General features: G+C 39.2%; 1 protein-coding gene and 1 long non-coding RNA gene across 2 annotated transcripts; both read right to left on the bottom strand.

The window, feature by feature from the left end:
- Positions 1 to 3080: 3080 nt before the first annotated feature.
- LOC147753157 (uncharacterized) lies at positions 3081 to 9332 on the bottom strand. Its single transcript, XR_015312038.1, has 3 exons — positions 9269 to 9332; positions 5233 to 5355; positions 3081 to 3185 (listed from the first exon to the last, which is right to left on the bottom strand). It is a non-coding gene; the product is annotated as an uncharacterized LOC147753157 (long non-coding RNA).
- A 7738-nt stretch (positions 9333 to 17070) lies between these two features.
- LOC111262758 (very long chain fatty acid elongase AAEL008004) lies at positions 17071 to 20269 on the bottom strand. The gene has a single exon (XM_022837257.2). The coding sequence runs from the start codon at positions 19906 to 19908 to the stop codon at positions 19006 to 19008; it is 903 nt and encodes a 300-aa protein (XP_022692992.1). The 5' UTR covers positions 19909 to 20269; the 3' UTR covers positions 17071 to 19005.
- Positions 20270 to 27035: the final 6766 nt, after the last annotated feature.

Raw genomic sequence — 27035 nt, 5'->3', positions numbered from 1 at the left:
ATTATGTTCCCCTGCGAAAAGTATTCTGAACTGAGCTATTCTGAAGGTTCACAATTTCTATGATCTTCGTGTTTACGCCCCATGGCAAAGTCTTACTTTCCACTGGCAAAAACTACAGCCGGTTTTACTCGTAGCCTCGAAAGTACTGTGTGGCCATCATAAAGTTTACGAATAACATACAATTTATATATATCTGACACTACGTGGTCCTTTCTGCTCTTTGCAGGAATAGGTTTCAAGCGTCGATTCTTCAAAGATTACGACATTAAAGCGTGATATAGCGCTCAGTCTACATCAGTTGTGTCGATGGGGATCACTACTACACAGCAATTGATTTCAATATTTTGCTTCAAAATCAGCAAAAATTAGGAGTAGTTAGTTTAACAAGGCAGAGCCAAAATTGGTGTTCGAATTATCGGAAAAAAAACTTATGGAACACTATCGAACACGGCGTAGCACAGTATTCATCATTTTTTTTTTTTTTTTTTTTCTGTCGAGGAATTCAGTGTTCAATTTGTAGCCAGCCTTTCCTATATAAAACATTCATATTTGGATTTGGTATAGTCCATAATGGTTTCTGACTTTGCTTTTGCTATGGCCAGTTTCTTTCTAGTATTTTCCATATTCCCGTAATCGCTACGATGTCCATCTATATGTATGAATGCTCCCTGTCTGTAGCTTGTTAGTTATAGTCGCTTCGGTATGCGATAAGATTCAAGATAATTAGCTTGAATGTTTGGAGGAATGTGTAACTTTGTTTCTTTGAGCCAAGACTTATTTGCTTGCAACGATGTGTAACTGATGGAAATAGTTGAATGATATAATGTATGTTCTTCCGAGAAGTCCTCACGAATCATACCCTGGTATTAATCAACTGTTATCTGCAACTCCTTTGTTTTGTCCTGTAGTTCAACACAACTAAGTACTTACTTCCGATGATGGACCGATACCCCTTAGCACACTGTGCATTTGCAGTCTTAGTGTTTTACTTTGTATTTAGTAACCCCTCATAATTATCACGTCCTAAATAATATGTGTTCCAACAATGTCAGCAAAACTGTACAAAAAGTCTAAAGTTAGCTGAAACAAGTTAAAATATAAATATGATCAGTTAAATAGATCATACAGACAGCACCTTCGGAAACCATTGTCAGATTAGAACATATTAAGGCAAAAGCATTATCGTTCTGAAACCCATAATTTCGGAAAATCCATAGATTATTTTCGGTATTCCACACTTATAGGGTATGAACCAACATCCTTGTTGTAGCTTAGATGTAGAGAATGGGTAAATTCTCCCCCACTGTAGTCGATAGATGCCATGGTGGGACCGGGTCCATTTGGCTATAGATGAATACGCATACCATTACATTTCAACGGTAGAAAAATATTCACAGGTATATTTTGGTAAACTTGTGTTCATCATGGCAGAATAAATCCGCTAATGCACACCTCGATACAGATGGGATTCGGATCAGCTACGATTACTTACGGTGGTAGAATAGAAGTGGCACCCTATTTCTCCGGATCGTTGTCATATTTGACTACTGATCTATCTATCTATCTATGCGTTCGTTGCAAGGATCAAATAAGCTGAGATAAGACAGCACATGTAAAATATCAGCGTTGAAATAGCCTGCTTTTCTAAAGGAAGATAACCATCGAAAGGTTTCTATCAAATTTAGCTCCATTTCTAATAAATTTTCTCTAAGAAGTCTGTCTGTTTCAACTCCGCCAGCGACTTCTCCTCAGTTCGCGACCAGATTCGTCAGAGGATAACTAATGCTGATGTGCCTACGCTCATGATATATGGGCATATTCCTAGGTAAGGGTTTTTTTAAGCCTTTCTTTCGCGACAGAGGTGCCGACTAGCTGGCGTCTAAAGGGCCTTAGCTCTTTTTTCGGTTGAAAAATAACTTTTTGGATTATAATAAGTAAGTCATGGTGCAAGTTATGCTGCACTGAAGCATTATTACTTTGCCACAACGACATTAACATTGCACCTTCCTGTATCCAACGCGACCAAAAATCTTCCAGGGTCAAGCCGTCATTTACGTTCATTCTTTAACTGTAAAATCACACTCATTTATCTAACGAACATCTAACGAAAATTACGACCACCATGTTTCTTATTTGTAATTGTTAATCATAGTTGGGGTCGAACCAACATGCAAATCCCTCTAACGGTCATGAACAGTGACAAGCAAAGGATCTACAAGGTACGGGATACCATGTTTATAATGCATATAGTGTATTTCTCAGAAGATTCATTTCAGTATCTGGGAGCGAAAGATCGGCAGATTGACATTTTAATTAAATACTTCTATAATATTACGCAGATCTTGTTGATAAAAGAAATACCCAGCTTATATGGAACTTTAGCATATGTAATATAGGACATTCAGCATGCTTGCTGAATGTCCTGAGCATGCATTTTTGCTCATATGAACCCTTTTAAATGACTTACATGTTGGCACATCTATTCAGCTATTCTTGTTTTGACACAATCGTCTCATCATAGAAGTCACAATATTTCCTATGATAGCAGATTTAAAAAAAAAAATCAAACATTGTGTAGAGGTATCTGTGATATTTGTGACATCTGTTACCGCTGTTTACTGTGCTAAAAAGGACTAGGTGCTAGAAATGAGTTGGCCTCTTTCAGGCTGTGGAAAGGCTTTTTTTTTTCTTATGAAACGAACACATGCCGCCTAGGGTAACAACAAATCGCTTCACCTTAAAGGCGATTTGCGCTCCGGGGCATAATTCACGTTCATCGCATCACTCTCCGGGAGGAATGGGAGCGCCCCTGAAAGGAATACTATCTGATCTATGACTATCTGAATTATTAGGGTTAGCCAAGGAAAGATAACATGAATAATAGGCAATGCTGGCGATTTCCCGTAGTCTTTTCGTCTATCTATCGGTAAAGATCAAAATATCGAAATATTGTCTATAATAATTCAGTAAATGGGGATGCCTTTAACTTGTTATTCACGCCTGCCTACGTTGAATACTCTTAAAGCCGTATAATGTCCGCTCATCTATAGCACGCCGTGGGTGGCGCATGCCCGTGTAGTTAATCACAGACTGTCTTGCCCACATGCCCTTTGCGGCGTTTGTCGCTCAAACCCTACCGGTTCCTGAGTATGACTTCATTGTGAAGGATCCCAATCAACTGAAGACTGGAAGAATTGGACATATGTAACAGGTACACAACTAATGCACGGCAACAAAAGGCTTATTAGGAATATGATCATTCAGATAATCTAAAAGCTTAAATTGCGTACTTCAGTTAAACAGATTCTTCTCCGCTACTAGCGGTGCCCACCCTGACAACAGATGGTTTGTCGGAGCTCCCTTATAAGAGTATAATTAAACGTAGATGCACATTAAAGTTAATTATTATATAAAATCAAAACGTTCGATAGACGATCATAGATAAACTCAGAGGCTACCTGAGATAAATATTATGAATACAGAAAGTGTTTCCTTTTTTTTTCCCGCTCGGCTTGTTGTTGTTGAAATTGTTCGAAGATACGTATGGTTATACTGTAGTGAATTGGGATATCTTGGAACGTACTACTAAAGGATCGACTGTATCCCAAAGGTAGGAAGGGGTAACGTTCGACATTGTATTGTATTATTGTCTTGCGTCTATGTCCTATTTGGAATCGATTTGGCCAAAAAGGCCTACCCTAGTGGCACTGAAAATACGGTATTGTTTTGGTGCAAAGAGACGAGATTTCGCCAGTCATTTGTTCGCGAAAAATTACTTTAGTAAATATTGGATTTGGCAGAAGTAGGTAGGTTAGGGACGCCTTAAGCTTAGCCACGGTATGCTTTGTAAGTATTATCAAGTACGTTCGATTTTTTGCAGAACTATGCATTCGTTATTATGGGAAAGTTTCCTTCCAAAGTATCATATTGGTAGTAAATTCACCACTTTTAGATTACGCGAGGTAGAGTGAATTATTTTCATTAGATTAATTACAGCAAGTATATATGTCTGTGCCTAATGTAAGCACTAATTATCTATTTGTGTGCATAACAACATGATGTCCCTTATCATAAGATAACGACAAGTCATGGCTCAGAGGAGTCAGTTAAGGTCTCAGGTGTCTAAATGCTTGATCAATGGTGTTATTAGAGTATATATATGTGTATATATATATATATATATATATATATATATATATATATATATAGAGGCTTGCATGAGGGCAATCTCATATGGTGCCACGCTGGACGCATTGCATAGGCTTCAACATGAAACTAGTATTGTAGAGCGATGATATGAGCCCTTGGACTCAAAGCCTAGCAAGTCGTTACTGCCGTATTTTCAGGCGCTTTACATAAGAGAGTGTCACTAGCTTTATTTGCCATAATAACAACAACAACAAACTTCAATACATTGTGAGATGTTATCAAATATAGTATAATTAAAAATAATACAATTCCGTTTCAAAACTTCATTGAATTGCCTTCCTAACACGCCTGGTGGACAGCGTTACGTGAGCACGTAGGTCTAGAGCCAGCAATAGCAACATTATATTTGGTCCGTACGTTAAGGGTTTGGTCGTTTAGTTGTAATGGTAACGACCATTGATTGTTATAGTCTCTATGGGTAGTCATAAATTAATATACAAGAGATCTAGTACGGTAGTCATTCAGTTGTGTCGCACTCATCGCCCAGAAGTGGAAGAAAAATATGTAACTCATATAGGCGCCGAATGATACCCAAACCCAGTACCCCGAACAGAAGCTTTTCATTGTAGTATCAAGCATACCATTGCGATGTGGGCCGGATTCAAATAACTGGTTCGATGAAAAATCAAAGCAGCGTCTCAGCAGGGAGTAAGGTTGGGAATAAACAATTTCTGTGAAAATGCCACTTTGGGTTAGCATTTCATAGTATCAGAGCATTTACCCGATAGATTTAATAACGCAAAAGGCGAGCAACTCATTTGACTCATGTGAAAGCAATGGTTGCTAACCAACGCTTGTTTTTTACTTAACCTCAAACGCATCTTCATATTTTCCATTCAAAATTTAGTAACTCAGTTGTGTAAAATACAGACAATTTAGATTAGTCCTTCAAGTAGTAATTATTTTATATTGAAATAAAATTCAGCACCTTTCGCTCAGTTGAAAGGTCAATTGGATACTCTGTGAGCTTTCGGTTGTTTTAAGGATCATTTGCATGAAGTGTATACATACATACATACATACATTTTGCAAAAGAGATTTCCAAACTGAGATTCCGTGGAAGCTGTCTTGACCGGTTCCGGCCCGTTTGCCCGAATGCCTCCGTTTGTGTCCAGTTCACTGGCTGTACGTCCATCCAAATTCGACCTGGCGACATATTGAAAAATAGAAAAAAAACGTACGGGCACTATTTCAAGTTTGGGAATTGTTGATGTAGTACAATTCATTCAAACATATAAGCTTAAAGTCACATCGGTTTGCACAGAACGACATCCACTAGGAATCGGGTGGCGTGCCCGACGCACGATAGTTGTACAATTATATATAAAGCTTTAGCAGTTTTACTGACTGACTGTATGCAATGATCACGATGATACTTTTTGTCATCACTGTGTAGTAGATTTATTTCGATGCCGTAATCAAAGGCCGCTTGAGATTAGCGGGCCTTTATGATCTAAAGGTAGCATGCATGGCATCACACTTGATCACTGAAACAATGTGCAGAAACATCTATCGATTGGGTCTCAAAAAAAACTCTTCTCGAAGGGTTTAGCACTATACAACGCCACTCGATTCCATTATCTGCTATTGAAATTGTGCCAGAGCCAGCTTAAACCCTGTTTACTAAAGGCAATCACCGCTTCCCTTAATCCGATCTGCATCTACTAATGTTTACTCTTCGTCGCATATCTCTGTACAGCAATCTGCGCAATCAACCCAGTTAGGCCACTTCTTTTATACGGAAAGCACTGCATTTTTAATGGAAGTGAACAATGCAAGCGGCCTCCCAGGTCCATAGATTTGTTGTTAGCATAAGACTTTATTAGGCTGCGGAATGTAACCTAGGCTTAGAAGTAACGGCACTGACTTCGTGCAGTTTGACCTAGTTCAACATTGGACCTGTTCTGTGGACCACCTGGGATCCACGCACGATACAGGAATCGTTACCTAAGTACAACAGCTCACGTTACAATTCGATTTTCATCGAGTAGGTCGATAATATATCGGCCCTCTGGATTTTACGGAGCAACACAAGTGTTTGGGGCATATTTTTCTGCCTGGTAGTTTTTGTCAGAAAGTTCAGCCCGACTCACACTTGAGACATACAGAAATTTAAGATAGTACTTCTGATGCCTTCTACAGAATATCTACAGGGTTGTTGCCGAGGTCTGTTAATTCCTCCTCATATAATGGTGAATATGAATATAGGGTTGCGGACGATGGGTGGAAAACCCACCTTTAGCAGGGTTTAGGGTTCATTTTACACCCCGTTTTACTACCAGAGCAGTGTTATTTCCTTCATATATCACTTACTTACAAGCATATGTTCAACCAGTGCTATTTAGATTACCAAGAGCCTCGGTTATTTTAGGTTGCGGATAACCATTTCTATTACCGTTTGAGCATTCGGACTTTTGAAGATACACAAACGCGGAAAGCTTTGTGACTGTGTATCAAAAATAAAATACTGCGCTGCTTGACAAATGTAGCCTGAAGGGCTCTTTCGGCTTCCGTCGTCGAAAACGTATAGCACGACTGTGCTCCACACTTTTGCAAGTTCTAGCTTTTTCTTAAAACTGATTTCAGCCGCAAATAAAGGGGGTTAATTTGTTTATTAATAACAGCCTCAGTAGTTTTAATCAGCTTAAGTTAAGTTTGCCCAAATCGCCGCAAGCTGTTCTGTGCTAGTGATTGGGCCCAAAAAGAAAGTATTGTCGATTATTGACGGCCGCGAATGCTAAAGACAATAGACCCTTTTTCACTTATACACATTGACCCAGCCGAATTGCCAGGGCAAAAATTATTATATTTCTCAAATATTTATAGACTAAAAGACTGCTTCTGCTTTTCAGCTTGATTTCTTTACATGCGGCGCCTTAGCGGTCGCAGGCCGACACATATAATCTTGTCATACGTGTGCAATATATCACGTAGTATTTACAAATGTGCAAATTGAGGGACTTTTAATCGGCCTACGCTATCAACAGTATCCGTTGTTTTATAAATAGAACGTGACAGTTTTAACATAATATATTCGTGCTCATGTGCTTAGCCACATCCTGTTAGCGTTTCACATTGCGCTAATAGTTGTTTCGCTCTGAGGCGTGTACAACTATCTAGCCCTTGTTTGCGAAATTTGATTGTGGTCTAGGTTCAAACCCGGGCATGGACGCATTTTGTTTTGTGCTGGAAGCCAACCGTCTAACGGTAATACCAGAGGTAAAATTCGAAATATGGAAATCAAAACCGACATACACCAAAGCCTCTAGTCTTTAAATATTACCAGCATTTTGTTACACGTAAGGAGTCGATGTAGAACTGATCGCTGGATAGACATTTCTAAGCTTTAACTATTCAGTGAGAACTGTATTGACGTACGGCGAGCTAACGTGTAGCCACATTTGTATTTCACGGAAGCTGATTTGTGGGTTCTAACCCACCACGATTCCCAGACGGTATGCTGTCTATTTGGTAAGAGTAGCCATAGACCCACCGCTTTTAGACCCGTCACAGAGGCTATTTCTTTCGTTTCGAGGCTCAGTAAACGAAATTGTATTTTTGTCATTTCTAGAACTATGCTGATGTCGCTTTCGTGTAATTTAACGGATACGTGCAATGTCACTTTACTGCCCCCACAACAATCATTACTGGGCTTCCTGCTTGAAGTGACAAACTTTCAGGTGAAGCAAGTTCCTGGTTTACTTGCGGGCTTATGGTTGGCCGACAAGGCTGTTATTGCGACGAAAAATGCGAACTAAAGAAAAGTGTATGCCAAACACTCATAGGCGATACAGTGATCGAACGCTGTCCTGACGACGGACGCCTGGCCTCATAGTGACAAATCCTTAAGGATCGGTTGCCTATATTCCTGCTTGAACGAAGTCATCAAACGCAGCAGGGTACTTGTCTCCATATAGCGAAGACCTGCAGAGATTAACAACTCAGTTTGAAACACTTTACTAATGAAGCTAGTACAGCAAGTAAGTCGAGCTACCGCATCCGCACGGGAAAAACCAAGCACGGATGATTCTGAGTGCGGTTATGACGATCGGCACAATCCGTTTGGTATTAGAAGAGAGCTGGTGGGCGTCTGGAACGTCCTCCTCAAGGATAAAACGGGCATTGCATTATACTCAAAAGTGAATAGCAAGTGCACACGATGAAGAGCCACAGTAACAGGCCAATATGATCCTCGTATTGGTGTTATTTCGTATTGAGAATATCATACGTTACGAGTTATGCGTTTATCAAGAGGGAAGGTTGGATGAGCTAATCGAATATGAAGAACCTTTAGTCAGCCTGGTACCTTGTTGGCTAGCCGACGTCGGGGCTAACAAATGTACTAAACATAATGGTGATTATATTCTATGAGAACAGAGTGAAAATTGGTGGATTTCCGGCCTTCTTCTAAAAAATAGATGTCGTCTTGATTGAGCTTACTCTAGGAGAAATTAATTTAGGAGAAATATGCTTTAGTCTCGAAAACCAAACGCTTAACAGTAAAGTTTTGCTTCCTCGAAAACCACAGCGCTGCAAAAATGTATCGAAAATTAATGACTTCATCTCAGGTGGCCTTAAGTAAAATCACAGTACGTCAATGGTGTAAACGTTTCAGGAAAGGAGGCTAAAGTGTCGAAGAATAGCGAAAAAATGACTAGATATCAGGATTTGAAGGCCAAGATCCCACTGCTACGATCTGGGAGATTTTTCACGAAAAGGAACTTAAAGCTTAGGAGCTCTATCGACCTGAAATTAGCATTTTATACGTACCGTATTACAGAAGCATCACCTAAATACTATAAATGCAGAAACGCAGTAAAAAAAAAACAGGTGTTCCATGAATTGATTCCAGGTTAGTAGCAAATGTGCGACAAACTTGCGAAACTTCAATCAACAACAAAACTCATCCGAAGCACACGGTTGCCGTAAATTAGGCATAGTACAACCTTTACAGCCAACCGGAAAGGTATTAGGGTGGAGAATAGAGTCGTTCTGAAAAGAAATTTAGAAAGCTCGAGGGCAGTGTCGAGTAGGTTCGGATGTAAGATGATGGTAGTACCCGTAATGGAGGTCAAGGGCACCTGCTACTGCGAGATATTCGCTGAAATCAATGAATGCGGCCCATGGACCGTTGGCACGATAATTGAAGCCATGCAGTCCGGTCATTTGATGACAATCCCAGACCTCGTTATTACATTTCAATAACTTCCAAAGTTGGATAAAAAACAACGTTGTCTATGGGACTTTCGATGCCCTACAAAGGGCAAGCACCCCTTTAATCGATATACTGCAAGAAGTCATAGATAAAGAAATTATTCTGGGAATGCAAACTTCGACAGAAAACCAATAAGCAAAAGGTGGATACTTCTAATGGACCAACCATCTCTCAAAAAAGTCTGACCATTGTTTAGTCACTATCAGTCGCTTTCTTTAATATTTTTTTATTTTAATTTAATCGATAGTCTAGGAGTGAAAGAATCTTCATTCGAGAGTTTTTACAGGTTACGAGGGTTTTCGAGGAAAGCCATAATTAGATTCTGACAGCAAACTTTGCTGAGGCATAAACCCCCTAGGCTGGAAAATGAACGCGACGACGTTTATGTGATTCAACCTTAAATCACTTCGTACGCTCACAAAGTAACATCTCAGCCTTGTCTGAATTTGAAATCATCAATTTGCTCTACCCAAGAGAGCGAAGTAACACAGATTTGCACGTTTATATGGGCATGAATTCTCGAGTTCAAGGTTTAGGCTCTTGCAATACAATTCACAGTGTATTTTAGGGCGAAAAAGAAACCTTTTAATGCTGTCTACTTTTATCTTGCAAACCATAATTGACTAGTCCTGCGAATTTAGCAACAAAGGTGTCATTCGTTTTCGCTCTGTCGAGTACAAACATAGGAGAATTCATTTTCTATCGATTAGAGCAGCACCTAGACTAGCAGGCGATTACAGCTTTAGTTTGAAAATTTGAGAAAATGGCCTGGTATCCCCTAGTGATAGTTCCCTTCAAGGTGGCCGAGGTGCTTCTTGATTCCGAGAAAGCATCAAACTAGACTCGAATATATCTAAATTTATCTAAATATATGCAGAAATGGATTTGGCTGACCTGCTACGTCAGATCTCAGAACTTAAGCCTTAAAGTACAGGACTGTAAGGGAGCTCGAGATAAAGACGCGCAGGCATTTTGGACGGGAACAATGCTGAAAAGGGCGAGACGAGACGAGAGGAAACGGCACGAGAAAGAAGGACCCACAAAAGTAAGCAACTGCAGCAGGTCAAAAGAGAGATGAGCAAGCCTAATGACCAGAATGCTTCAAGTGAGTCTCAACATACATGGAGCGCTCCAAGACATACTTGCAAAGATCGTGCAGAAATTGGATATAGAAATCTGTCCGTTTAGCTAGCCCTGGCATCTAGGATTCAGAGTAGACGAAAAGAAGGATACAGTCACCTGGTGGACGGGCCCCAACAACACTGCGGCAGTAAAATGGGGAAGAGACGACGGCTTCACGTCGATAGATAGTGGCAATTTGTTTACAGCTGCTCTTTCTTAATAAATAGAGCTTCTTATAGATTTTCTTAACAAATAAAAATGTGAGGTGTTTTCACGAGTACCAACCGAAAGTCCGAAGGCTCATCAGAGTGAAGAAATCATAGTCACAGGATACCTCGATGCTCACACAGCGGTATGTGGGAGTGCTTGAACAACTGTAAAAGGCCAAACCCTTCTCGCTTTCATGGCAGAATGCGGCCTGACAGTGATCATATGACGGAGCTGCACCAATATCTTCTAGGATACAATAAGCTTTCGTGGATCTCGTCCTGGCAACAAAAGAGGATTTTGTCTATATGAGGAATTGGAACGTGGAAAAAAATAGAAATGATCACAGATTAATGAAGTTCCTCGTGAACGTGCAACACCAAACTTACCGCCTCAAAAAAGCTAAGTGTATTTTTTTTTGGTATATTCTAAAGAAAAATAAGTAATACTCGAGTTTGCTGCGACAAAAATTGTTACCCAACCATTATATATGAATGCATAAGCGCACGGACAAGCTGCAATTGGTAGGAGCTGTGGCCAGTAAAAATTGGATCTTTCACAAAAAAACGATTCATCCGGCAGCGCTGACAATGTACCATCTCCTAGTTTGCCGCTTGCGCCTCAACGTACAGGCGTTAGATTGTTTCACTTATAGAAGTTTACGTTGTTGTTGTGAAGAAAGGCAATTTGGAGTATTCTAAACATTACTGCCAAGTAGTCCCCAGTTAATCACTAATTTTTGCTCAGTATTGCAATATACTTTATCTATGTTTATACGTACATTTAAATCATGAGCAATCGGTACCCATTAGCATAGGTTTTTGTGATTCATCACCCCACTGGAGGAATTTTTCTTGTAGGCTCATAAGGATCTATGGCGAGTTAAATATCACATGCAAGGGAAGAGTATGTCGACCCGATAATACTGGACGTATGGGCGGGCTATGGGGAGAAATTCAGAATAAAAGCATTTATTTTTTCAAGAGTATATTTTTAGGGGCATTTTTAATTAGGAATTTAAAATATGCGTCTATCGCACACAAAGAGCCACTCGGGATGGACTCCCATCTTGTACTCGTTTTATGTCTAAAGCCAATCTAAAGAAAGAAAACGCGCGCTGAGGACTAAACACCTTCTGTCAACTTGCCTGATAGATGCATCAACTGGCTTAAATATATAATTCCATATGTACATTTATTGTAGGAGCATCTAACCCTTTCTGAGTATTATTTCTTTTAATTTTAGACCGTAGGTTAACGTGAAGAAACTGGACTTTATAAGGGAGCACAGTACAGAGTGTTATGATTGTTGCTATATATACAACAACCTACGGATTTATATAGCTTGATATTACCAAGTATTGTGGAAGACGATTTCCACTTAACAAAAACTCCCCGAAAAACTGTTCTTACGATATGAAAACAATGTGCCATGTTTTATTTGGTTCTCTATGGTAAATAAAAGGGCTTTCGAAGATACATAATAATCGAAGGATCTACAATTGTGCGGATATGATTATGTACCCAAAGATCATACTGTTGAAGCCCGGGTCCCTTCTCGGGTCCTTTTACGACTGGGTTGGTCGCCGATCAGTTCAATTGTTCTGTTAGTTCTTCTTTTTCTAATTATGTGTAATTATTCGATATCCGTTATCTTATACGACTGGTTCCGCAAGCCGTCGTCAAACGCGAACTTTTTGCTCATAAGTAGTCAACTGATGTGAAATGAGCCGTTTCTTATTATATATATGTCTGTGACCAAAATATGGTGTTTATGGCATTGATTTCTCATTAATATTAGTCCATATAGCGGTTCAAATGATAGATTAAATCGTTTTTGTAACTACAGCGATGTACTTTCGTGTGGTCAATGTTTAACCGTGTATGAAATTGCTGATTTCACCTGTACAACGTGAAAGCCATTGGTCAGACAAAAAAAAAATAAATAAAGAAAGATTTGTACAGGATTAGTTTACTCATACCACTACAAATTTCAATAGGGACGCCGAAGCAATCGTTGATGCCTGCTACATTAGCTGACGTTTGCGCTAGAAAATACGTCAGACGAAAAAAACGTCACGCAGTTGTCAATTGTCCTGTTCGCACTCTGCCGATAACTGTTATACGCAAACGTATGTGACTCATAGACGGACCAGACAGACTGGCCAGCCAGCCGGCCGGCTTCCAGACAAATAGGAAGCGCCGAAGAATGCAGACATTTATATGTTTGGCTGTTATTTTCAATCTACCTCCTTGACCCGCTGTGACACACAATTCGTACCCTAACACAGTACGTACCATTAGTCTATCGGACAACAGTCTAATTGGTTACTATTTTCAATTGGCTTTTATAGTCTAATATGTGGTATTATTAAAGTATTTGAAGATGATCCGCTTAGCTGTTGTCTTCTTCTGAATCGCGCTCGTTCATCTGCTGCCCGGAAGGATAGCTCAGTATACGCATACGTCTCACATGGGGTAAGTTACGTTGGCGCCCGAAATTTCATGAAAGCGCAGACCAACGATATCTGTTTGCTGCGTTTGTATGTCGTTTCTACTCTGCCAGCGAAGTCAATGTAGTGACAAACAAAAACCGCTCCCATTTTCACAAAATAATAATAAAATTGTCGCGTTTGTGTCGATTTGTCTCTATGCTATGAGCAGTTTATATATAAATCTACAGCGCAATATAGGTTTTAATGAGCTTCCTATTTACCTTGTACATGTAACACGTTTCGTATTATGTCTTATGTATACATCTTCTCAAAAACACATAAGGCCACGGACATCGTTTTCGTTCCGGTTCGTGAATAGAATTGTGTTTTCGGAGCTCTTTTAGATTTATTTCTTTTTCTAGATGACTCATGTTGGCTGCCAAGCCCTATTCGTTTCGAAATTTGCCTAGCGCCACTTGATAGTATAGCTCTACTAATATTGGATTGCTCTAATATTGGCAAAAAGGTAAAACATATAAGAGAATAACGGGAGAGGTTGATAGTTGCTAGCTATGCGAATTTTAGGACGCTATGCTACGAAAAGAAATTTGAATATTTGAAGGCAAAACGGACGAAAATGGCCTAAACTAAGCCGATCTGGCGGCGCGGGGCTATTTTGAAGCTTCAAGCGTGAGAACCAACGAGAATATATTCAGTAACTTATCAGTGGAATGTAAGTAAACTGATTCGAAGCAAGCTTGAATGTCCAGCTAATGACGTCGTCAAACGAGCCCCACTAGAAGCGTTTCTGAATTTCAAAGCCTATCTAGCTCAAGTAGAATTATGTAACTTAGATACGAGTTGAGTGGTTGAATCCAAATAGAGAAGAAACCAAACGTAACGGGCGTTAGCTTGTCTGCTTATAACCGATAAAGCAATCTAATTTTGCACGATTTTTGATTGTATCGGTTGTTCCGCCGTTTAGGTCGACTGCTAAGTAAGCCTAACGGTAACATAAAGAGAAAAATAAAAATTTTAAAGAAAACCTGCTGAGGCGGACCTGACCCGTGATTATGGTTAATTATGCATTTTGGCTACTGAGAGTAGCTAAATAATAGAAGTATTTAGATGCTAAATGAAGAAAATTTTAGTAAATGAGAGAGATCTCAATTGCTATTCATTTATTCAAACAATTGGCTAATCTATTTATCTCGTCGGCAGAATCTTTCAAAACATTGTTTGTTGGTGCCTTTTGTGAAGAGACATCTTTTACCCTTGTGTCAAATAAAGCCCTTAATGTTATCAATATAGTAATCGCGGCAACGAGTACGTATGATACCTCTGTGATATAGTTAGTGTTGTCTCAGCTCCTAGATTTTGCTTTTTTTTTTTTTTTTCTCTTCTGCAAACATCAAAATGGGAATGTTGGGAGCTAAGTTTTTTGATCATTAACTTAAATTGTTTTTGAAAATAGCCACTTGAGACTCCGTGTCTATATAAATATATATTTGTAGTGGTTCGAAAGCAGTCGATTTATTTTCGTGTCTCCAACTATTTAGGCACACTACTAGTCAGGGTTGAATATTTCCTTCATAAGACTTTGTCCTATATCTCGTTGTCGGTATATATATATATAGATAAATAGATGTCGGTACCTAAACGTCGGCAAATGCTCAACGAGTTGCCAGTGATCGCGGTGTCTCTCTGGAGATAATACTGTATAACTATAAACAAACTGACATATTAGACGGGATATATACCCAAAAAACACGTTAGTAAACCCACTTCACGCTTACATCGTACCCAACGTTACATCGTAGTTCTAACAAATGGCGGCTGATTTCTCCGTATTCGTCATTGTAGCCAGCTGGAATTCTTTTACTAAATGCGGAAGAGTTATTTACAGAGGCAATTATAATTTCAAATATATAAAGCAATATCTCCTGTCTCAATAATTGCAAACAATTTATACAAAAACAAACATTTGCTCCTATTAGTGAAATAAAATATCTCTATGTATACATATCTCTTTGATTTGATATAGTTTTTTAATTAAGGTAATTTGGATACTATTCTTATGGCGAAGTACGCTTAATTTTTTAACAGTTTGCAACTGTTATGCCAACACACCGAAGATATGACTTAATTTAAAAGACCGAAACGAAACAAAGTGATTCGGCCTATACATAGAGCATGCTGATAGGTAAGACGGGGTGTTTAGTCCGCGTCCGAGCGTAGTTTAAGTTCTTAATCTGTCCCGATTATACATTGATTCGCCCATACGAACGAATAAGTTGAACAACGGAACTTGAGATCGATACGCATGAGTGTAAAAAACGATTCATTTTATTCTGACATAAGAAAAAAGGTGAACGATCATTCTGCGATCTAATATTGTCGACATTTTCCCCTGTACTTTATTTACCTGGTTTGATGGCATGTTCTTTGAGTTACCTGTGAATAAATAAACAATTTGTATTAAAACCATTGTAGCCGAAGGATCTCGTTTGAATGTACGCGCGGTGACACGCCCTTGCCGTGTACAGTCGAAGCACGCACCTAATGGGATATCAGATTCAGATTTATTAGTTCATTAATAATTTTTTACTATATGTCGGTAACTTTTTCATTGAATAATCACTACGCCTTCTCTCAATTTATGTTCAGACTGAGAATACAAATTAGTTAAAACTCTGCATTCGATAGACGTACGTCATATTCTACTTGGCTTGCCCTATCGAAAAATTGAAATCTTCGGCATCGGACATCGAAAAAATACACTACGGTGATGCTCATCTCCGAAAAAAAATTCTCGATCGATAAGAGACTGAACCTATAAAACCTGAAACCGAGCCAAGTTAATGCGGGCCACTTTCTACAAGACCTCCACAGCTACTAGATCGTTTAGTCTGACTCTTGGCTTCTACCTACCGCGACTAAAGTTCAGTTTATGCAACTTAAGGCATGGCTAGCACGGTCTTATTTACGTAATCGGAAACATGCTTACCCTTAACCGGCACAAATAAATCGCCATATCTTGAGCCTATTGCTGGGCTTGAAGGCGGCAAGATTTAGCGCAGAGTGTCCCTGGCTTCGTGTCAAATTCGCTTTATTGCCCTAATAACAGAAACAGCTATTCTCAGCGATTGTTTTTACTGATCGGAGAGCTGCTTCAATAAGAACGAGTTGGAGATGGACCGACCACAGACGAACGGGTCTGCTTGACTGAATGAAGTGCTGATAGTTTACATTTTAGTAAGTAGTTTGCATTTAATTAAACACACTGTTTACTAAAAGGTTTCATTCGAAATCGTTAAACTGATACAGTATACAACCGTGAGAGATATCTGCGGACCGGTGTACGACAGGGCCTGCACTGGACTTGAATGTATCTTAGACGAAAACGCTATAATCGATTTGACTATGTATGATGTCAAAAGATGCATATTTTGTAAACTCATAATTTAATAATTGATAAAATTAATAAATAATAAACAAAATAAATTCTGAAATAAATTAAAAATTAAGGTGAGAGCACAGTGTAGTAGCATGAAGTGCCGTTACTAACTAAGCACTTCAGGGATTGACCAATACACTGACTGAAATTCAGGAAGTCGTCATTTCGAACCTCATCAATTATCGTAACAGAATGCCGATCGGATACTGCATTCAGGCTGATAAATGCTAACTTTCGCGCATAGCGGACACGCGATTTTTTTTTTTGCTCTTCAATAAATAGTTTCTTAAATCACAGCTAAATTAGCGGTATCATCATACTTAAAAAATATTGTTTTCCGTCCGATTCGCACTCGTCAACCCATTTAGTTCTATAATAATAATAATAATCTATCTAACTATAATCTAATAAAGAACGCACTGGCCATCCTTTTAGATAATGATCATAATTTATTGGAAGATGCCATGTTTTTGTAAACATGGATCGGTGTATAGTCATAATCTTATCCGAAACTGCAGAGACAAGCTAACACCATTTTATTAGAAAATGACGAATAGGCAACCAATTTAGGTATCTATCAAACCCTTTTTTTTTTTATTAAGGTAGCAAAATTCTAACTAAATAAACAGCCTATATCAGAATACCTGTTTTTGTTCTGAACGAAGTGAGGGTAAAGTGAGAGAGCTTATTTCTATCGCTGAGACTGGTACTGCGATCTTCTATAAACTGTTCCAACATTATTCAAATGATTTTATGTACAAGTACGGTCTGATTTACGTCCATCGTTATGCGAAGCTTCGACGCGCTCAGCTAGAAATGAACGTATATCCATTCCAGTGCCATCTTTCATAAACGACAGATTCCGTAGATCTCTGTGTTGCAGAGGTTCGCGCTAGTTCCACAATTTTGCAACAGAAGTTTAAGTCGACGCTGCTATTCTACACGTATATGTGTATATTCGTTCATCCACAGTGGGTAGCGTGCTCCTCTGTCAGCGATTGTGCGCAGGTTCGCGAAGCATCACGGAATACTCACTATGAGTTGACCGACACGTACATGATCTACGTATCAGCCCCATCTGCCTTGCTAATGGTTCCCTGATTCGCCAGCCGACACATAGACGACCTTGCCTTCTTTCTTATCGCCACCCCGTCCTCCACTCCAGCGATTCCTTATGATTGTTTCTTGTGATAGTAGACTATATGCCCGATGCTGTTTCTTGTTTAAGTTCGAATAGGCTACGAACCTTCTACAAAGAAGAACTGTCATCGGTGTATAGGAACTCATGTGTATATCTTGTTCGACAATGTTACCGTTTTCGTTTGTATTTCTGGAGTTGATGAAAGCGGATACACTAAGTTGACCGTTAGCTCTAAAACAAAGTCTAGCATATATCCTAGCTAGATATAGCAGAATAAACGTCCGTCCGCTCTGTGAACGTCATTATTTTCTTATTCATCTTAACATCTGCACAGCAGGCTACTGTTGCAGGATTTTTGGCCTAATACTCAGCCTGGATGTGCCTCAGCGGTTTTTCTCGACAATTTGTCGTTTCTGTTTCCTCTTCCATATGATAAACTGCCTAACAAAGATCTCATTTCGGAGGAGGCACGCGTCATTTCGTGCTCGCCAACTAACTCTTTACGGAGTACCGGACATAAACAGTCTAAACATTACCTTAGAATATGAATTACAAGACAATCAGTTGGAAGAAATTCCGCAACAGATCCTCCATTGTTTCTGCTTGAGATTATTCATCAGGGGACCAGCCTATCTGGTTACTTCAAGGCGTTAGGAAACAACATACCAGGCTGAGGACTGGGCCGATTTAAACCAACAAAAGTCTCTAGATTTGTTTTTATTAATTCCCTGTTCTTAGAGATCTGTTGTAATATAAACACATACGCTCACACTAGTTATCACATTTCGAAGTTTTCGTTTATCTACTAAAATGGCTATGTATAAGTAAGTGTGACAGTAACATATAGCCAATGTATTCAAGTTAGTATTTGTTCCGTGCTAGAATGCTATCGTGAGTACAGATACCTCCTCAAGCAGAATATATATATATATATATAACGCCTAAACGTAAATATATACTTCTTCTATAAACGAAAATTCTGTGCGAATTAAATGACCTATTAAATGCATTAATTAAGTAAATATTAATACTGCACGATACTGCTTTTTGTGTTGTCGTACGAAGCAAGCAAGCAAGCAAGCAAGGGTGAAGCGACACTGGTCGATTGTTGTGCCCAATCAACCAACTGCCAACAAACCTAAAATGGCATGCGCCTAAACACCAATGTACTAAATAACATAACCTTAATCACAACGGTTGTAGGTCGAAATGGATGGTACTCATTCGTTTTTTTTGGGCTCTTCAAAGCTAACCATTGAGAAGCACATCGTGCTATTACCTACGGTATGTTGATCTTTGGCGGTCTCTGTTTGGCCCGACGTATTTCTTCCTTTTTTTGTCGTCATATAGCTCTGTATATAAAAGTTAACAAAAAATCCTAAAATAAGTATAACCTGTGGGATTGCAACGCACAGGAGTACACGAGGATATCCGCAGTCGATCCAGACAGGAATGAGAGCGTGGCCTATCATGAGGAGAAATTGAACAATTTGTATTGTAGTAAGATACTTCTTCCACCAAAGGTAAGGCTGCATTTGGGGACCTAGCGAGGCGAGAAAATAATATGAATACATGATAATATGGATTGTCGCATTAAGACATACCGCCAAAACGCTCTGGCCGTCCGCACCAAAGCGCAAAAATTGCCAACCCGCAAATACGACAATTGTATGATGAATTACATGCAGCTGAGAGATATGCGTAAATTTCTTTTTAAGTATGAAAAATAGTGTATCCGCGAAATCAATTGTACGAACCAATAGATAATAATAAAGCGTGTTAATAAGCTCTACTGAGTCAGGTTGCATTGAGTAGGATAGGCCTTGACAAAATGGCGAATAATTCAATTTGTTGAAGGCAAGGTAGAAAAGCCGTGAGCAAAAGTAGGAATTTGCTATGATCTGGAACACGTTATAGCACTGGATAACTCGACTGAGATCGTATGGTTTACGATCCCGCATGAATCGTGGACCCCAAATTTTGGCCATATACAGGTAACCGAGAATGGTTATAGCAATATATTTAGGGTCCTTCATTGTTACCCAGTCGGCCGTGCGCGGATCCTTTAAGGCTAGGAGCTGTTCAACGAGAGGCATTTGCGGATCGTAGACCTTAGTCGTCATGTTTCACTACAAATCAATTCCGGTTGCTCTCAGCTTATACAGCAATGTTCGTTGAAAATAAAATCGGCGAGGATGTAAACGAAGACGGGATAGATGAGGCAGGCATGAATTCGGCACAACTGTATTTCAGATACCACCGGCGCGTCGAATTTTATGCAGGTCTGCACAAAAATTCACTCCAACTGAGGGTAAGGCCAACTTCTCTGTAGGGATTTATGGCACAGTTGCTGTTCAGGACGGGAGACACTCTGTCACTAGAAAATTGTACAACGTTATCAAGCACAAAGTCAACCCACTTCGATGGAGATCGCGTCCAAAGGAACAACTCTTCTGTTGGGTCCTAGAGGATCACCTTATATTGGTAGTTATTTAAATAGCACGCCGCGAAACAGCGGAAAGGGGTAATCCAGCCCTTCCCACGTTATTCATTGCGCGGTGCTTAATGTGAACAGATATGAACAGGAGATAAATAACTTAGTAATACTGTATATTTTCATCCGTTAGGTGACATAACAATAACTGCTTAAAGGGATCTCAAGGGAAAGGAAGGAAAACATAACATGTGGCAATATCGATACATTTAGTATTAGCTGGTTTTGAGCTGATCAGCAGAAATTTCTCTTTGCATAGTTCAATCAAATCACTTACCGTTTTTACTGTATTCTAGCTGTACTGTCATCATTGCCGCAACCTTATGATGCTCTTTTATACCTTCAAACGTAAGCTTTTCTTCGTATCTAAAATGTTTTGTGTAGCCGTACGGTAAATCTTGTAATAAATTGTGGTCACCACGTTCGTCTGAATTGGATAATGTTAGCCATTAAGTCTTGAGAAGACCGAAAAGGTATGACAAAAGGATTGGCCGAGATGACAGTATCCGATCTAACTAGGATCAAAATCCTAAAGTATAACGTGTACCCACCGCACGACGGTTTCAACCTTCATTCCATTACACGTTCTTGTCAAACTGACCCTTTTGAGCATTCATCATTGAGCCAATCAGTTAATCTGCATGTCTATTAGAGTGAATTACGTACCACACAGATGCTGAGACTTTTGTTTTTCTTGAAACGCAGTGGTCTGGCGACATTTAAGAAAAAATATCCACAATTTTTACGTTTGAATTCTTGGTAAAGTTTATTTCAATTAAAGATAAAAACTGTGGGATATGTTTGTTTGTCTAACCGTCATACATCTATGGCAGCTTCCAGACAAACCGTATTTTCCGTAACTACTTTTAGCAGTATTATTGAAGCTCAACGTTATTGTCCTTGAAACCGAGCAGTGCCTCTCATCGGACTTTTTTGAAAATTAGGTATCAGGACGAAGTTGATATAAATATAATCGAGAGTCGATATTTCGGTATGAGTCAAGACCGGTTTTTTTTTTAATACTTACTAAATAAAGCCCAGACAGCTAAGCTATTTCTATAAGTAATGTGTATATATGGGTGATTTTTTGTCACCGCAGTTACCGATAACTTTTCAATGGAAGCCTACAACAGCGTATTGATATCTAAGATAGGGGTCAAGACCTAGGTACATCGGTAGGGTAAGGTCGTAATATTAGCATTCTAACTATTATTAGGTGATTATTGCGAATACGGATTATTTTAAAAATATTTTTGTTGTTTCATCTGACATCTTATCTCCGGCTCTTTTCCTAGTTACTACCCAAATGGGACTGAAATAGATTAACATGTAGTTTCGTCTGATTTATCTTAGAAGCGAACACACTGACTCATGATAGGTTCTAATTTAAAGGGAAAGAGGAGGGTAAACTCTGTAATCTCATTTTACGATCGCTCATGTTCATTTGCTATATGGGGTTTGTCTATGAGTCGTTAGGTGATGCGCTTTCAAGTATATATGCAGTTGTTCTTTGTACATCTGCGTACCAGCACAGAAAACCCTGTACGATACGCAGTAAATGATGCCCTTCAGGATTTACGGAAATCAAAACCCAAATCTAATTCAGTCTAATTTCCTTAAAAGGACCAGCTTCTTTTGAACGTCATCACCTATGACGAACATGCGCAAGCGTATATTTTGTTTTGAGAACTGCTTTTAATAACGTACCCGTGTTGATAAAAGAAAAAAAAAACTTGGTACATGTTTTTAGTATAGTGCAGATAGAACAAAAGCGAAATTTTACCATGGAAAACGTCTATTAAGCCGATAGATGGCGCAGACATAATTTGTGGACTGCCATCGCCGACTGCACCAGGAAAAGTCGGTGATGGCAATTGTATCCTGCGAGTTGTATTACATTAGTTTTCAGTATATAAACCTGACGTTATGCAACGTACTCGGACAATACACTTAAGTCGAGGATATGCGAAATTGAAGTTGGAAGGACTAGCGAAACCCTCCCGTCGTTACCTCACGGCAGTTATCACTCAGGTACACTGATCTGTTCCATGGAATATAAGCACCGTGTGTCTCTTTAAACCACGTTTATCGCTACATACATTATACATAATACGTTCTGTTTGCAGAAAAAAAAATAGATTCCTCTTCGGCTCGAGTTAAGATAACTGGTAAAAAAATTATCTGAGTGATCAATTAGAAAGTTATCAGTTTGATCGTGTAGACACACGTCTGGTTTTGAGGACTCGCTTAGACGACGCTTGTTCTCATTTCGGCAAATGTATGTAAGCACTTTAGGGCTTTCTTGGCGCAAGCCTATGAAGCGGCAGGACGACCATATGCCATCAAGCGCTGAGATTTAAAGGAACGATAACGGTACATGTATGGTTACCGTGGCAATGCAATCGGAGTGATCCGTAATACTCGTTTAGTTCGACAGGTCATTTTGGGATAGGGTAGTTAGGATAGTCATACCAAAACTATAGTTTCAAATTTAATTAATCGTCATAAAGTCGGATACATCATTAGCAAATATTGAAATATAGCAAAAGATTGATTGATTGATAATAAGTAATTCAGCCATTACTGATATATGAAGCAGCAACAAATACATTTAGTACAATCGCAACTTCTAAAGCTACTTGTCACTGGTCCGTTGTTTTCCTTAAGACAGGACAACGATATAGGCCGATATGCCCTGTGGACTGGGTAAATGTAAAGCGTTTAAATTCATATTTTATTGGTTCCAAATTTGGTAAGGTTCACAATCTCACCCAGAGCAGGGACGTTGCCCTTTTTGCACGAGCTTTTCTGTATCAATCGTTATGGTCTGGGGCTGGTGCTCGTTAGTATTTAAAAAAGAATTGCGTTCCCGTATTCAGACAAGGGCATAGTGCTTGAGAAAATGCGCACGTTGGGTTCCTGCACGCAAACAATGAATCTGTTAATGGTGATTTCAAATCATTGATCAGGCCAGCTACAAAAGAAGTATTTTATATAGAGATCTTAAATAACAAGTTACCAAAGTTCAAAACCTTTGAATTGTTTTAGTTTGGAACTATTTTTTTCAATATTTACTACCTATGCCTCATGACTTCTACATGAGCCATGCTGTCGGAATAACGACTGAAACCGCCTATTTATTTAAGACTTACGTGCTACCAAAGAACATAAAATGAAAATATTACACTTAAGAAGTAACGCAAATGCGAACTAAACCAGTTGACACTGGGAGCACTATAGCACATGTTACAGAGCGATATAACTATATAATTACAATTCAATTACGCATACACAACGATTATAGAATAACTTTACGGAACTAGGAAGAAAAGAAGGATCATTAACGATAATCTTCTACAAAGGCGTTTGCATAATTATGTATGGATTCTGTGCCAAAATGTATATTGTCACCGAATGACAGCATGATGAGACGTCAGTTCCCCCCAATTGCGTCAGTTCCGGAATTCACTCTTTTAGACGAAACCAATTTTCTATTGGACCTCGTATTTACAGATCTATTTATTAAATCTGCTTTTTACACCTGAACATTGTAGCCATCCAGTGAGGACGTGAATAAAATATGATTCGTGATAGTAGTTGTGAAGCCCTATTTATCTTAAGCTTTTCCATTGCACTATTGTATTAGGTGTCGATAACTTGAAACTAAAAGAAACTTAAAACATCAACAGGGTGTTAAAGACGAATAAATTTAACTTACGCTCTAGCATATTGGGTAAGTTATTTGTACGTTGTCGAATTACGTCTCGGGTCTCTTGAATTCGAATCCGTTCTCTCAATCATCCTATGTAACAGTTGTTTCGTATGTCATCTGGATATTAGACCTACATGTTCATTTCTTGCTGTCTCCGCAGTGAGGTTCGTTTTCAAAAATGTGTTCATCCACCCAAGTGAGGGCTCTTTTGCACTTCATTACCGCATGTCTTACTGTTATGACTTGTTTTACTTGACATAGTATACCAGGTGCATACAGAACGTCGACAAGATCGTCTCTCTGAAACGGAACGTTTGTCCCCGTGTCAGCTGTAAGCGTCCCCTGTGGGTCTGCGGCCTGGATGCGCCGTTCGACCGTCGCAGAAGACGACCTTAAACAGACGCTCAGAACATCACTAATAACTGCAAACAGATTCATTGGCGAGATTTGTGCATTCATTGAGGCTGTCTAATGCTGTTTTTAAAATAATCAAAAACTATATTTTTATAGATCATATAAAATATAGCTAACAGCATAAGGTATGGGCAGAACGTGGGTACACCGGCATAGTAAATATTGAGTCCTTAGGCTTAAGCAGCTGATTCATGTTCCCAAATGCCTCCCCACATTCGGCATCGGCTATTAGGCAAATGCACTATGTAATTATTGTACATCTACGTACGATTGGGCGAAATCAATATAGAAGTTTAGAAAATAGTGCAACGGAAAACAAAACGCAATAGAAGCCTTTAAAGGTGATCGACTTTTCGTTGTGAAGCCTTTTTAAGGCCGATTAGTTTTTGTAGTTGGTTTTTGGGGCCAGTGCCGTTACCTATCGATGCCGCCCTTCAACGGTGGCTATATGTAAAAACAATTGCGCATCCATTACTTAGTGTAGCAAAGTGTTTTTCCGTTGGGGTCCCCGATACGTACCTCCGCTTGGACACTACTGGCGCTACTATAGCACAGCTGGCGCTGGAATCGTCGGCTGCTTTTTTACAGTCCATTTTTGACTATGTTAAATGAAAACCTATCGAGTCGAAAGTGCTTTTCTTCTAAAGAATGCTAGAAACCACGTACGTGCTGAGGTCATGGGTGAATCCAGTCAACTCAAACGATAATTGAAACTCTAATATAAAACTACCGCTAAAAAGTTGCCGTACATAAGAGATATTGGTACCGCTGTATTACTCTCAATATAAAGGTAATTAAAATCAATGTATTAGTAGTGGTACCAGATCTCGTATAGTTTAACTGAGGCCGCCGCTGGCGTTAAGTGACAGAGCTCTGCTGCGTGCCGTTACCGGAGCAGGCCTACTCATCTATTTAACTTCAGTATTTATTACGTAGTTTTCTAACCAGTGCGATACTCGTATACGTATTTGCGTCAAACTTATTGGTTAGGGGATTCAACTTATCTAGAATATATCTTACTGTATTTGATCTACGCCCATAAGAAAAATGTTATTATAACAGCATATTATAAGTATTTATGACGTTATCACAATAACGGCTTTTGGATTTGTTCGGTCGCGGGCACACGACTCACTTGCGCTGTTGAAAATGGCCGCTAGATAAACGCTCTAGCTTACCAAGTAACACGGGATGTACCCCAGAAATCTATAAATATACTGTTCTAATCTGTATCTGTAGTATGTATCTATTATTTTGTTATACTTTATTACGATGCTATAAAAGCAACTAAAATGCTAAGTTAACTACAGTAAATAAACACCTCTGGCTATTGCTGTCGCTTACTTCATCGTTTAAAGCAAGTAAAATATAAGACTATGTCCGACACATCTTATCGTTTAGCCTCTTGAAAATTCGGTTACAAACAATTTTTCATACTTATTTTAACAAGAGGCACATAACATAATAGCTGGATATTTTCTGATGGATACTCAACGCGGTCAGGGGGAGGTACATGTCAAATTCGGGGTTCACGGCCGGGCTTCTAACTGGTGAGTTGTCAGCGATCTGCATTATTACCTAACATGTTTTGTAAATGCGATCCGTAAAACGGTTGACTTAACAGAAAATTTCTCGTATTCGTCTCTGATAGTAAACGCAGTCCGCTGTTTGAAAACGCTTCCATAATAAACGAGCAGTTCCAATAGCGTGCCAATAACAAGATCTCAATTCGAATTCGTTCCTGATAAGGTTAGACACTGCTGCTGATCTAAAACGAGCAATAGTTACAAAATACTGTAAACTCAAGTGGACGGCTGGGAACACAGTCGGATAGCGGCAGGAGGAAGAGCTAGACGTAGCTTCTGTAACAGACAAGGACTAATTTACAGAAATTGTAGATACAGAAATGTACTTAACGTTCGTACGCGCAGATTCAGACGCAATTGTGATGGTAATACGGATAAACGTTTGATTTTGATCTCGCATCAGAGCATCGACAGATTTTGTTTGCTATCTATATTTGCGAGCATAAAAAGAAACTGCTAAAAAAGCTGCTGAATCTTTTGCTTGTTCGACGTCCGATGCGGTTCCGTATCATAGAGCATATATTTAGTATTTGAATGTGTACGCCTTCAGCCGCATTTCTTGCGTGTAATTGGCGAAAAATATACTAAATCTGGACTATTGAAAATATAAGCCAATCAAAACATTACAGAAGTGTTCATCGCTGAGACTTACTTCAAGTACAATTAATCCAGTCCATAGTTGAGACAAACAGATTAATTGTTTCCCGCTTTTTTAAAAGAGGAAGCTTTTCCAGGGCACTTGAGAGCAAGTTTCACGTTGGAAGGAGTCCACGCCCTCCAAGAATAACAATACTCTACTCGTTGGATGGATAGGTTACCGCGTTTACAGCTGTAATATTTGAGGTTTTATCTGAAAGCCTAGTTACTAGGCAGTATTTTTACAAACATCTCTCATAATAACTCATGTGAACTGTTTTTGTTTGTCTCGAACAAACAAATATCATTTATATAGAAGTAGCTCAAGCTCAATAACCGCATCATACGACAGTTAAACAGTAATACGCTTCTACAAAATTCTGGACACAATGGAGACAGATACATTGT

This window comes from Varroa jacobsoni, unplaced genomic scaffold (assembly GCF_002532875.2).
Source record: "Varroa jacobsoni isolate VJ856 unplaced genomic scaffold, vjacob_1.0 scaffold_698, whole genome shotgun sequence".
NCBI classification, from domain to species: domain Eukaryota; kingdom Metazoa; phylum Arthropoda; class Arachnida; order Mesostigmata; family Varroidae; genus Varroa; species Varroa jacobsoni.
This window is presented reverse-complemented; position numbering and strand designations above follow the sequence as displayed.

Bases quoted from the DNA above. Each gene is read 5' to 3' on its own strand.
- LOC111262758 (XM_022837257.2), bottom strand. From the start codon at position 19,908: ATGACGACTAAGGTCTACGATCCGCAAATGCCTCTCGTTGAACAGCTC.